The sequence below is a fragment of the Macaca fascicularis genome, chromosome 1, assembly GCF_037993035.2.
Source record: "Macaca fascicularis isolate 582-1 chromosome 1, T2T-MFA8v1.1".
Lineage (NCBI taxonomy): Eukaryota > Metazoa > Chordata > Mammalia > Primates > Cercopithecidae > Macaca > Macaca fascicularis.
In genome coordinates, this window is record NC_088375.1 from 1,339,777 (window position 1) to 1,354,197 (window position 14,421).

General features: G+C 36.7%; 3 protein-coding genes across 3 annotated transcripts in view; all 3 read right to left on the reverse strand.

Moving 5' to 3' along the window:
* LOC141408563 (uncharacterized) overlaps positions 1–14,421 on the reverse strand; it is a 165,826-nt gene that overhangs the window by 52,233 nt on the left and 99,172 nt on the right. The gene's annotated exons all lie outside the window — the stretch shown is intronic.
* Positions 72–1,001, reverse strand: LOC102139667 (olfactory receptor 14A16-like). Its single transcript, XM_015457726.3, has one exon. The coding sequence runs from the start codon at positions 999–1,001 to the stop codon at positions 72–74; it is 930 nt and encodes a 309-aa protein (XP_015313212.3).
* OR14K1 (olfactory receptor family 14 subfamily K member 1) lies at positions 11,041–13,513 on the reverse strand. The gene has a single exon (XM_005539571.4). The coding sequence runs from the start codon at positions 13,511–13,513 to the stop codon at positions 12,569–12,571; it is 945 nt and encodes a 314-aa protein (XP_005539628.1). The 3' UTR covers positions 11,041–12,568.

Consider the following 14,421-nt stretch of genomic DNA (forward strand, 5'->3'; position numbering starts at 1 on the left):
AACCACATGGTTTAGATTATTATGAAAAGCTGATGTTGTATGTGAGAATAACTCTTTTAATTTGAAAGATGCTATCTACTAATTTGTAGTTCCCAGATTGCCATCTTCATATCCTTATTTCTTAGGCTATAGATGAAGGGATTCAGAGTGGGTGGCATCACAGTGTAGAACACTGAAACCAGCAAATCCAAGGGTGATGGAGATTTAGGCAGAGGGCGTAAATAGGCAAAAAACCCTGAAGAGAAAAATAAAGTTACAACAATGAGATGAGGCAGGCATGTGGAGAAAGCTTTGGACCTGCCTTCTTTGGAGGGTATCCTCAGCACAGTGAAGAATATGTGAATGTAAGAAATGTCAATAAACACAAAGCAGCCAAAATCCAACACGAGGCTGAGCCCAATGATTACCAATTCACCAGTGTTGTAAGAACAGGCAAGGGAGAGCAGTTGTGGGATATCACAAAAGAAATGATGAACCTCAGGAAACCCACACATGGGTACAGAGAAGGTGCAAGCTGTGTGCAGGATTGCGTTGAGGCTTCCACTGACCCATGAAGAGACAGCTGTCTGCACACAGGCTTCATGACTCATTATGACCTCATATCTGAGTGGGTGGCAGATGGCAACGTAGCGGTCATAGGACATGACCGTGAGAAGAGCTACTTCTGTAGTGCCTAAGAGAAAGAAGAAAAAAACCTGACACACACATCCAAGGAATGAAATGGTGTTGCAATTCATCAGGGAGTTTGTGATGGACTTAGGAACAGTGATGGAAATGAGACACAGATCTAGGAAAGATAGGTTCTTTAGGAAAAAGTACATGGGCATGTGGAGCCGATGATCCTTGATGATGAGGGTGATGATGAGAAGATTCCCCAGCAGTGCCACCAGGTAAATTAGCAAAAAGAGCACAGAATGTAGGATCTGGGTCTTCCGAATGTCAGAGAACCCCATGAGGAAGAATGTTCTCCCAAAGGTGAAGTTGTTCATTTCTTTGGACATTTTACCAGTTGCTGTAAAAAATAAAGTAAGTAGTTTTAGACTTGGACAAAAGGGTTTACTGTTTTATTTTCTTCACTTATCTTTCTCCCACTCACATGTGCATCCGCCAAAAAATTCAAGATCATCTCAGACAACGCCAAGGAACAAGGAGGACTTTAACAAAAGCATTTCCTCTGCTCATCCAATCTTCATTCTTATGCCAGAGTCAGGAAAAATTGTGAAAAACTTTGTAATAAGAAAATAACAACAGTGAAAAATACTAAGTGTCCTGTCTAGTTGTATTTTATTATCTTTGAGCTACTTTACAATTCTGGAAGTTGTAGGAAGCATTTAATATGCAAATTATTCTTTCTCATAAAAATACAAATTAGTTATATTCTGATGTAATGTAATTGATTATTGTTCTGTAGGTAGACCTATTTTACATCTATTTGTAAATTTATTTCAGCTTTCTTTATCTGCCCTTATATGTGTGGTACTTTGATTTCACTGTGGTACTTTGACTTCTCTTCTGAACCAGTTGGAATATCTTGCAAATTCCCCCATTAATTATTGAGTTAAATAAAATCTTTGACCTGTGTTTATATTCATATGAGACTCATGATTTTATCCTGTTTTAAAAAAAATACGCTTTAGCATCTGCCATGGATAGTGATTGCTGACACAGTCAAATTTTACGGAAAAAACTTGTGAGATCTTAGAAACATCACTCTAATTTATCTAACACATAGAAAAAATATCAGTTTTCATTCCTTTTGTTGTATTACATTTTGTTCAATGAAAACTTGTCCCTCAGTAGAACTGAAATATCTGAATTGTGCAACATAATATTCACATTCATTTATTATACGTTAAAGTCTTTGCCTTCTAGCAAATTTCTCAGCATTAGTGCTGTCACCTTTCAGCAACTGCTCCGTGTGTTTTTAGTCAAGGCTCCTATTTAGTTAGCTGGGACAACAAGCTCTCATTTTGGTTCATAGCTGTCTGGCTGGCTCTCCCTTTTGTTGTTCTTCCTGCCCTGAGCTTTCACCACTGTCCATATTCCTTCCATCCTCTGTGGGTTATGTCATCATCTGCATGACTGAGAATAGCAAATTAATCCTGTATTTCTCCACCAAGCTGCTTTCTGCTCATATTTCCATTCCTTCTTCCTTGTCTCAGAGAAAAAATTATTTCCTCCTTTCTGAGTTTGCAGTGCAATATCTAACATTGGAAACACTCAATGTCATTTAATAAGCCACGTTTAATGTACTATTCATAAGCATTGTTGAGAGGAAGTAACCTCTGCAGGATCCCACTATGAGGCCACATCAAATAGATTCAGGATTTTCCCCAGTATTTCACATTCCTAATCTAACAACTGTTTGCTCAGTTACTTTTCCCTGAACTATATTATTAATTTTTACAACTAAGTTTTTTGTCTAGATCTTGATAAAACTTCTGCATCCAAGAATTTCCTCTTTATTGGTTTCCCCTCTCTCTTCTTCATTTTGAACTCCATTATTCAGATAACCACATAAGATTCAAAAAAAGTGCTGATGTTGGCTCTAAGCGTATATGCTCAATGGAAAAACAAACACTAGAGGCTTGTATACTATGAGCGATCATTAGATGTAATTACACAACAATGAAAATAGGGTAGAATTCACTGTTTGGCCTGGAGCATAGTCACACTTCAGAAAATAAATAAAAATTAGCTTTTCAAAATCAGTTACAGCTGAGATAGTATCCAGCAGAGTTCTCTTATCTCAAAAAGTATTTTCTCATAATCTATTTACCCAGGTCTCATTGTAATTTCTCCCACTGTAAACTTCATATTTTCTAAAAGATTGCTTCATGCAGGCTGGAGAAATCAGAAATTATATATTCTCCCTAAATCCATCTGATACGCCCTATAGTGAAACCAGCTAAGCAACCAATCAGCCAACCAACAAACACAAAATAAAATATTTTATTATCCATGATCGAATCAATTCTTTTTTTTTTTTTTTTTTTTTGATCTCTTATTGGAATTTACAACAAATATCTGTTTAATATTTATCACAGTCTTCTTCACGGGCCTGACCAGCGGTTCTCAAGGTTTAGTTCTTGGCTCAGCTATGTCAGTATCACTGGGGAACTTGCTAGAAAGGCAGTCTCAAGTCCCCACCTCAGATCTGCTGAATCAGGAACTCTGGGAGTGGAGCCCAGTGAGAGGTGTTCTAACCATCGCTTTAAATAATCAGGATGCATGTTAGAGTTTGAGGACCACTGCGTTAGAATGTCCCGATTCATAAAATTTCTTTCTGGAAGACTTTTGCATTATTTTTCTCTCAGAAGTGGTTGTCCCTACCCCCAAATTGTTTATGCTTTTCTTCTTTTCTACTGCCAAATTCTACTTTGGGAATTCCAGCAATCAAAATTAATTTAGCATCAATCCCAAATTTCCTCTGGTAATCCAGTTACTTATCTCAACATTATTTACTACTCTGATTATACATTTTAATTTCTCAACAACTGATATTTTCCTTACTTACAATTGTAATAAGTATGTACAATGATGTCTGTTGAACCAGATGAGGGAAGGCACAAAGTACTTCAGAAGTTCGAGGGAATCAAGGTGCATGTGATGTAGAAATGTGGGAAATGAAATAATTAACTTTTGGAAAATGGATAATATTTAGGAAAACAAAAGGGAACAGAGGTTTTTTAAGCCACTGTTCTTTTACAAGAACAGTGTGAACATAGCAGGACCTCAGCATCCTGAGCGATGTGTAGGTAGAATGCTTTGTAGCAAAGGTTTGTGCATGTGGTGTGGGCTAGGAGGATGAGGGATTTCGAAAGGATGAGCAATGGGCTGAGAGGTTTAGCTTTCACCTTGCTGACAGCAAAGGGCACTTCAGTGGTTAAGGGGGAGGTGGCCTAATGAAAGTGGCATTTTCTATAACAACTTTTCTTTATGTATGGTCACTTTTGCAGAGAAGATATTCTTGAGGCAGAGAAACTAGTGAGGATATTACTTAATAGTAAACCTATGAGTTATTAAAAGGAGGTTTGAAATAAATGGTCATAATAGGTATGAAAGGGAAAGAGAAAATACAAACTGACTTGAGAAAGAAGATGAATGGGAGGTTTGAATGTGTTCTTGAATAAAGCAAAGTGAAATCAATGTAAGAGCAAATGCTAGATACAGAGGGGTGAATATAAATTTTTCTGCCTTTGCTTTGAAACTAGTAAGGAGGTAGAAGAAGATGCTCCCAGCAAGCCTCCTATCTCTGCCTCCTTCCCACTGTGGCTCTTCTTGTTCAGACCTGCTCATGTCCCAGACCCCAGTGCTATAGAAAACTCTTCTGTTAATTAAAGACTTGGGAGAGAGGGCCTGCAAGAGGGTGTTCTGACCTCAGTGAGGACGATCACCATAACTTACATCTCGACATAAACTACTTATAGATATCTTTATTAATTATGAAATGCAAATGAAAACTTTACCACTAGTGTTTAGAAAGTCTTTGCATTAAGGCCGGGTGCAGTGGCTCACACCTGTAATCCCAGCCCTTTGGGAGGCCAAGGCAGGCGGATCATGAGGTCAGGAGATCGAGACTATCTGGCTAACATGGTGAAAACCCATCTCTACTAAAAATACAAAAAAATTAGCCGGGCGTGGTGGCGAGCACCTGTAGTTCCAGCTACTCAGGAGGTTGAGGCAGGAGAATCGCATGAACCCAGGAGGTGGAGCTTGCAGTGAGCGGAGGTTGTGCCACTGCACTCCAGCCTGGGGGACAGAGCGAGACTCCTCAAAAAAAAAAAATGTCTTCACATTAGCAATTCACGGTTAGAAGTGTTTATACAGGGGAAAGAACGTCTTTGTCCCTTCAAATACTAGCAGACTTCCCATAGACTGATTCACCTTGGCTTTGATGGCTAGGCTTGGAGTGGAAGTGGTATTTGTCTCTCTTCCCTTCCTTGGACTGCTATAGAAAGGAAGATCCCAACTGTACATGTCAAAACAATGGCAAACTCTTAACCATCTTAGACCAAGACAACATATTAGAAAACGTTTTTTAAATTATATTGATTCAGATAAACAAATGAACTCAAATCTCAGTTGAAATGAAATTAAAGCTTGTATGTTGGTAAGCCTCTGAAAATATTTCTAGACTTACAAATAATTTTGATGTAAACTGTTCACCTTTTTTAAGTATCTAAGAGGTAAGATCCATGGATTATGTGTAGGAGAATGTATCAGAAAGTTTATACAGATCAACCTCCCACACTCTAATCCTTCAATAACAACAAATTGTTGTTTTATTTTCTTCAGAATAAGGAGACCTGAGAAGCCATGCATTTTGGCAGGATGGTCAGAGGCAGGAATGACTCATGGTCTGAGAAATGTGCTCTTGGGAATGTGAGATCTAGAGCACTTACCTACACCAGTCACATTCGAAGACGTTTCCAAATATTACTGGATATAACTTACATCAATGCTCAAAACAAACCCTTGTATGCCAATTATATGCAGAAATTGGACCCGTGGGGAGCTTAAGCAATTAGCCCCTGGTCACACAAGTGTGGGGGCTGGATTTGAAAACAGGTGGCCACATTCCATAGGCTTCTATGTTAGGATGTCTTATACAATGTTAAGAACGCAGGCTTACTCAGCTGAATCCCAGGATGGCATCATACAAGGCTTCTGAAGAGGTGATACAGTAACCCTCCTCCCTAGCATGGTACTCTTCTTTATACAAACCGATTTCACACCTTCCTTTTTCTGAATTCCGCTAGTGGATGCCACCCATCAAAGTCCAGTGGACACCAGGGAGGTGGTGTCGCGAAGTCTCCCCCTTTCTATGGCTGTTGTGGGCTTCCAGCTAATGTCACTAACAGCTAATGTCATAACTCTCTTACTCTGTCCATGTTACTCACATTGACTCTTCTGAGCTTCAAAGTAGACCAATTATTCACAATCCAAAGACAAAAAGTGAATACTTACAGAAGTTAAGACATCCAACTAGGGTTGCAAATAAAAGGACAGAAAAAGGTTGGAAAACAATAACAGCAGGAATTTCATTGGATTCTTTTAGCTGCAGAGATGATCATGTACACAATCATGTCCAGACAGGGCAAGAACCATGAACCGCTGTGCCCATGGTTTTTCCCGGTTTTAAGGTGATTCTCCTAATTGGTTAAGTAAATATCCTGGGAGTAGAACCAAATTAACCACCATCCTGCCCTTGGAAAGAACAAGACTTTACAGACGCTGCCTCATTTTATCCCCAGAGATGCAAGGAAGTCTCAAAAGACAGATTATTTCAACTTTTTAAATCTAGGTCCATCCTTCCTTAACATTATGAGAGGAGAAATAAATGTCTCCTTGTTCTCCTGTGCATATATTTGTCAGTCAGTCTGGGCAAGTTTTATAAAGTATATGAGCCATTTGTTTTAATTTTTTTGTCTGATATCTTTTTATAACTTTTCCCTATATTATTCATTTTTATTGCTTTGCTTAAGTTTTCTATATATTAGAAAATTTAGGTCCTGTAGGTCTCATGCTTCTTAAATACAAAAAAAAAAAAAGAAAAATTAAAGCTGCTTTCTAAAACTCTTTTTGTGATTACATTTTGTCCATGAGATATTATTCAATCTAGTTAAATCTACTGTTCTTTTCCTTTAAGGCTTCTGGCTTTGGGGTTTTGCTTAGGGAGGATTTTTTCTCTGCTTCAGTACATTATGGTTCATACTATCAAAAAAAAAAAAAAAAAAAAAAGCCAGAAGACATCTTTCTATTTTTTTTCCCCAAGCTACCATCCTTCTTTTCAACTCCTTGACTCAGTAGGAGTATTTTAAATGTGTATGTTTTCATAGCATCACTGTAGAATTTTTCTTAGCTCCTTTTCCAAATGATTTAAGTAATAATTTATTAATCAGGTATGGATATATTTTCTGTTGCATTTCATATGTGATAATTACCTAATTAGATATAGATCACAATGGCTTTATTAATGTAATTATAGAATTATCTTATTACTTCCATATACTGTTATTCTTAGTTTTCCAGGTAAGAAAGAAAAGATATTTTTATGTAAGGAGTGCTAGCCCCTTGAATTTTCAGGCCAAGAAATGCATTGAAGTGCAATAACAGACATGTCTTACTCCTTCCCTTGAGTTAAATAATTATCTCTTGAAACCACTCTCTGCATGGGCTCTAGACTAACTGACACACAAAGTAGCCATAAAATACCATACACTGAAGAGAGCAACTATTGCCCTACAGTTCCACAATGTATATCCAATTTCTCACAAATAACTTCATAATCTCCCCCTTTCCTGATTTGTTCCTTTTTCTTTAAAAACTTGAGCCTCTCCTTTGTTTTCTGAAGCACTCCTTAAGGCAACTTTAACGTATGTCTCAGGCACCTGTGCTCAACCTTGGCCCGTGGCTATGCAATATAGCCATGTAGCAGAACTGCACGTATACCCCTTAAGTTTAGATTTAAAAAGAACAAGAAGAGGCTTACATTTTTGGCATATCCATCAAGATATATGGGAATGATAAAGATCTAGATCTATGGACAGTGTCCTCCACCAATAGATATCTTCCATGGCAAATTTTGATTTGGCATCTGCTTTCAAGAGGTGTAATACATCCAAAACTCTTATCCCCCACAAATAGAAGAAAATTAAGAAACCTCAGAGAATTCAACCCTAAACAATTTGTCCCAAAGAAAATTAGTGTTCTTCTTAGATAATAATATTTATGCAAGTAGGAAGGTCAGAGATATATTGAGGAATGAAGACCAATAAAAATTCACAATATTTATATATTTGAAGATCCAAATGATTAATATTTCTATTTTCCTTAATCAATAGATTTAATGTGATTGCATTAGAGTAAACAAAACAAAAAGATTCTAACTATATTATATGTATATGTGTGAAAATTTATAGTCTGCTCTAAAACATATATAAATTACATGAAAAGAGCTAAAACTTTCACCACAAAGGAAAAATAATTTGCTCTATGAATATCAGTATATTACAGAATTACAATCATTATAACACTATGGTATTTGTTCAGGCATAGGCAACATAAGGGCCAAAAACTATACCATGCATATATATGACATGAGCAGTGGCCAAGGTAGAACTTCAGAGAAAAAGATGCAGTCATTTAAATGTCCATATGGTTAAAAATAAAATTTGATGCCTACTTTACCCAGTGTGCAAAAAATTAATTAGAGGTTGATAACTGATCTAAAATTTAATGGTAAAATATAAAGCTTTTAAACATAATATAGCAGAATATATTCAATATTTCTCATGAGGTTAGAAAAATAAACCTTCAATGAAACAGAAAAAGACCCAACCATGAAGGAAAATTTTTACTAATTACAACACACTTAAAGACTTACATTTCCAAGAAGACAGTTAAAAAGACAGGCTCTAAGGTACAAGTACAAAAAGACACTGGAAACTCGTATAACCAACAAAGGTCTCATACCCAAAATATTTTTTTAAACTCCTATAAATCAATAATGAAAAAACTTGAAGAGGCAGCACACAAAAAAAGGCAATGCCAACAAACATTTGAAAATGTGTTCAAAATCATTAATTATGAATGAAATGCTTCTTAAACACATAATGAAATGTCCCTGCAGACCCATCAGAATGGCTAAAACTAAAAGGCCTGCCAAATATCGAGTAGTCCTGAAACTGCAGAACCATAGAAATTGTCATAGATGTTTGGTAGAAATAAAAGTTGGTGCAAAACTTTGTCCCTTGAGGCCAATCTCTGGCTGGGCTGGAGGGGCCACGGTGCTCCCAGACCACTGGCAACAGCGCTCTGTAGGAGATTCCTGGGGACTGCCGTTATAGAAGCTCCAGTGGAGGCCGCAGGGGCATCATAGGCGGGAGGTGTTCTGACATGGTGCTCTGCAGGTGGGGGCACTCCAGAGAGGGGTGCCATGGGTCGGGGGCGCTCTGCTAGGGGGAGTTCTGCTGGGGGCGCCATAGTCAGGAAGCCCTCCAGTGGAGGGCTGTGTGGGCAGGAAGTGGAACACTAAAATTTCACTGGAAATAATTTGTATTTAGACTTTATGAAATTTGAAGTGGACAAAAAATAGATTTCCATACTCTGGTTGTTTCAAGCACACTTAAAAATGTTCCAATAAATGAATCAACTATCGATTTTTAAATGCAAATTAACTAAAAGTATTAATTTAGCTCCTTAGTGATACAAATTATATTTCAAAGTACACAGTAGTCACATGTGTCTAGTGGTGCGATATTTGATAGCATAGTTCTAGATACATTTAACTTGAAAAATTACTTTTAATTGTAGAGTTCCTATCTCTAATTAAATAACTTACATCTACTTTCCAATGCATATTTTTGAAAACTTATGTTCCCCTTTTTGTGTCTTGCCCCTGTCCTTGTATCCTCTTGTTGTTTTGCTGTCTCAAATCATTATGTCCACATATTAGTTTCCTAAATTTGTAAATGGAAAAATCAAATATTTGTAATCTTCTTAATTCTCTCTCATTATCATATTGATTGATTATCTTCTGTCATATAGCTCCAGTGTGCAAAAAATTAATTACAGGTAGATAATTGATCTAAAATTTAATGGTAAAATATAAAGCTTTTAAACATAATATAGCAGAATATATTCAATATTTCTCACGAGGTTAGAAAAATAAACCTTCAATGAAACAGAAAAAGACCGAAACATGAAGGAAAATTTTTACCAGTTACAATACAGAGAGTAGAAGCTCACTTTCCTTGAACAAGCAGTTAAGTCGCTAGTATTAGATATTTGATTTAACTAGCTACTGGGGGGGTCTTTTAAATAAGCATCTTGTTATGTCAGATTACATTCTACAATGGTAAACACAGTCTTCATGGGGTGTGTGTGTGTGTGTGTGTGTGTATTGTCTCCACATAATTTCAATATTGAGGTATAAGAAAAGCAGACTGGAAATTACATGGTTAAAATAAAAATTACATGGAATTTGAAATAAAATAATAAAGAAATCTGTTTCACACCACACCAAGTTCAGGCTTTTCCATAAACCCATAACAAACTACTGTGAAGAAGCTTTCCAAAAGTGCAATACACATTTTGTTTCAACATTTGAGCAAAGCTATTGTTTCCAGATACTTGGAATTCCTTTGAACTGAAATAGAAGTACTATTTCAAGTTACTTTCATCTGTGTCATCATTGTAAAGGTAAAATTTCGGAAAACAAGAGTGGGAGGGCATCACAGAAGTGATCTGTAAGCTTGCAGGGTTCTCAATCGTGGCATGTCTCCATCTAATGCACGTGGGTACAGTACAATGAACGTTTCATAAAGTAAGCAGAGAAGTGTCAAAATGGTGAATAAAGAGTTTCATAGCACAACCTATCAGAGCAAACATCAGCAATGTACTCTTTAAACATAAAACTGCATGACCAATAGATTCAAGACAAGTTACAGCTTTTTTTGCTTTGAATGTAAAACAGCAAAAATTCACTTCCTGTTACTACTTCTTACCCTTTTTTTCCATTGAAACTTTGACTGTATCTATATGTATATTTACACATGTATACTTGTGTGATTTATCACTCACTCTTTATGGTTGCTCTCTAAAAATATAGTCATTATCCAGTGCCTTCAGTTCTCAGACATACTTTTTTATTCATATTCCAATTCAATGTTTCTATAACAGGGATTCAACTCAAAGTTGATAAGTTCATTTAATGCGATGTTTATTTTTTCTTAAATACACAAAACTAAATTTATGGTGCATTGAAATGAATTGGCTTAGGATCCAGGCAGTGTTAAAGAAGTAATGACAAAACCATTATATGCTCACCAACTGTGAACTGCACTGTAAAAGTAAATCAAAGAATTTATGCATGAACTTTCCATGCAGGCATTAAATAATCCAGTTTCTGTGTTAAACAAATTTTAAAAATATATTTATTTTCTGTCAAATATTTGTGCAAAGCTCACTAGAAGATATTTAAATTATTTTCTGACATACAATACATACAATGACATACGAGAGTTTAGAGACAGAGAAATGTGTAATTAAGCACTTTCATAATGTTTTGTAGCTAGACTCTAAAAATCTTAGCTAGATTTTAATATTTGGGTAGAATATGGGCAAATAGAAGATTTCATGAGGAAGCTAACATGGACCAAGTTTCAAAGATGCTGTAGTGAGCATACAGAGTTTGAAAGGTATTGCCAAAGTCTAGAAACATATTTTTTTACATTCCTAAGTTATAAGTAACATAAACAACAAGATACTCAGTCTCAGCTGTCCCATCTGCTTAACTGTATTACATGCTGCCTCACATCAGAGGATTAATAAAAGTGGTATATGCAAAAGTGTCTGATACAGTGAAATTAGGCAACAAACGTTAATTTCCATCTCTAGGAAAGAAGCAGAGAGAGGACAAATAGGGTGACAGGATTGTTTCCTGCAGCAAGGAGTAGAAAACAATTCTACACATTTAGGGTATTTGAAATGTTACATAATATTAAAAGTCCAGAAAATGTAGAATTTATCACAATGTTAGAAACAGTGCTAAATGCTATTTCATTAATTCTAATACATTATGAAAGCAATTTGCACAAGTCAGGAATCAACACATTACATAAAACAAAGTTTTAATGAAGAGAAAAATATTCTACTCCAAAACATAATTTATGTTAAAAAAGACATGAGAAAATCATCTTCCTAAATGTTTAGGTAATTGTATAAAATCTACCAAGGACACATGAATCAAATAGGTAAAATGCAATAAAATTGAGTGCATTTTTTAAACTGTAAAAGTAAGTTGAAATCATAACTTTAAGTTAAAATTACAATTTTACCAAATAGTGAAAATCAGAAGCTATAAAGAAAGTCGAATCGATAAAACCTGAGATGCAATGCAAAATCTAGGACAATAATGCAGGAACTAACTGAAGAGGATGCCAGAAAAGATGAAAGCTTTTTGAGGAATGAGAACCTCATACAAATCTCATGCAATGCATGTGGATCTTTAGAACAAGAGTAAAAATCATTGAAGGTGTCATAAGAAAACTTTAATCATTTCTACATAATAAAGTGAAGAAGCGGAGGAAAAGAGACAGGCACGGGGTCTTATGCCTGTAATCCCAACACTTTTGGAGGCTAAGACTGACAGATTGTTTGAGGTCAGGAGTTCAAGACCAGCCTGGCCAACATGGGCGGAACCCTGTCTCTACTAAAAATAAAAAAATTAGCTGGGCATGGTTGCACACGCCTGTAATCCCAGTTACTTGGGAAGCCAAGGCATGATAATTGCTTGCGCCTGGAGGCAGAGGTTGCAGTGAGCCAAGATCACGCCCCTGCACTCCAGCCTGGGCAACAGAGTAAGATTCTGTCTCAAAAAAAAAAAAAAAAAGTGCAAAAACTTTAGGAAAATACTTGCTTTCTATTTCTATTAAAACTGATTACTTGAGATTATCAGTAGCAAGACTCCATGACATTTTGATCCCAAAATAGAGATAATTTTAAACAGCTAGTGGATGGCAGAACAACAACAAAAAATGTTACTTCCCAGCTTCAACTTTAGTCATCTTTTCATTACCCCACTGCTTCTAACATTCCATAGGACTTTACTCAGAGCGGATTTAATGGCCTTGTTCCTCAGACAGTAGATAACAGGGTTCAAGGTTGGAGGTGCGACAGAATAGAACACAGACACCAGCAAGTCTAGAATAGAAGGTGCATCAGATCCTGGCTTTAAATAAGCAACAGCACCTGTTACAAGAAACACAGTGACAACAATGAGGTGAGGCACACAGTTGGAAAAGGCTTTGGATTGTCTTTGTCTTGGTGATATCCTTAACACAGCAGAGAAAATGTACACATAGGAAACTACAATGCAAACTAAACATGAAAATGCGTAACAGACCCCAATGGTCACACTGACACTAATGATGCCATGTTCTTTAGAACAAGTAAGCTTTAGTAGGGCAGGGACATCACAGAAGAACTGATGTATCTCATTAAAGCCACAAAAATTCAGAGAGAATGTTCCAGCTGTGTACAAGAGTCCCAGGGCCCCTCCATTGAGCCAGGACAGAGCCATCAACTGGACACAGAGCCCTCTGCTCATGACAGCCTCATAGTGCAGGGGGCGGCAGATGGCAGCATAGCGGTCATAGGACATGGCAGTGAGGATGCCAATCTCTGATCCAGCCAGCAGTACCACCAAGAAGAGTTGCAATACACACCCCAGGAAGGAGATGGAGTCAGTGGAGGTGACAGAGTTGAGGATGGATTTGGGGACTGTGGCAGAAATGAGACACAGGTCTAAGAAGGACAAATGTCGGAGGAAAAAGTACATTGCCATGTGGAGATGGTGGTCAAGAATCGTGAGGAGAATGATGACTAAATTCATCAGCACGGCCGCAAGGTAGATCAATGAGAAGAGCACAGCGTGTAGCCTCAGGAGCATCCAATTCTCACTAAATCTCATAAGCAAGAATTCCACCATCTGAGTCTGATTGGTCATAATTCAAAATTATAAGGGCCCTATTGAGTAAAGGAAAATAAGTGTCATACAAATATTAAAAAATATCATTTGTTTCTTCATTTATTGAATGAAGGTATGTATAGCATCAAGAGCTAGACAAAAAGTTTAAAAATATCAAGCAATTTATATTTCTCATTGACTCGTGTAAAACAATTGTGGGTATATCAGTCTAACACTTAGTAGTCCTGGACTAAGATTCATTGTGAAAGAAGCAAAGAACTTCACTCATCTCCCTCATTACTTGAAATGACTTTTGAGTGATTTTATTTCCATTGGGAATTACAGGGTTGGCTATGCAATTATATATAACTATAATAGGGCATACCTTTTCATGTATAAATATCCTGGTTAATGTAGTTTTGTGTGTATTAAATGTTATGAATGAAATTTCTGCTTGCTACTTACTGCAATATTTAAAATAGTCATTATCATCGGGTGATACTCTAATTTACTATCCCCTTCTCACGGAAGGGTATTAAGATTATTCTCCCATTTTTGCATTAAAGTTTACTCCTTTGGTGAAAATGTGATTATAGTATCATGTTTTTCTTTCTTTAGTCCATATACATAGCATAGCACAAAAATTAAAAAGTACTCAAGTTATTTCCACAAATCAGTTTTCAAATATATAGTGTCATTTTTCATGAAAAGAACAAAACCTGAGACTTAGCCAGATGATTAACATAATATTCTCGGAAGGATTTAATTAACCACAGGAAGCGACAGACAGGGATATCTACGGCATCTAACCAGAGATGCGGTGTGCCTCTTATGTGAAAGACATTCAGAGCTTGTCATGTGAGATCACTCGCACACCCCGGCGGGAGGGAGAGTTTTGGCCATGTTTTTCCCTCAGATCATCTTGTCTTTAGAACCTCTCTTGATTT

Bases quoted from the DNA above. Each gene is read 5' to 3' on its own strand.
- OR14K1 (XM_005539571.4), bottom strand. From the start codon at position 13,513: ATGACCAATCAGACTCAGATGGTGGAATTCTTGCTTATGAGATTTAGT.
- LOC102139667 (XM_015457726.3), bottom strand. From the start codon at position 1,001: ATGTCCAAAGAAATGAACAACTTCACCTTTGGGAGAACATTCTTCCTC.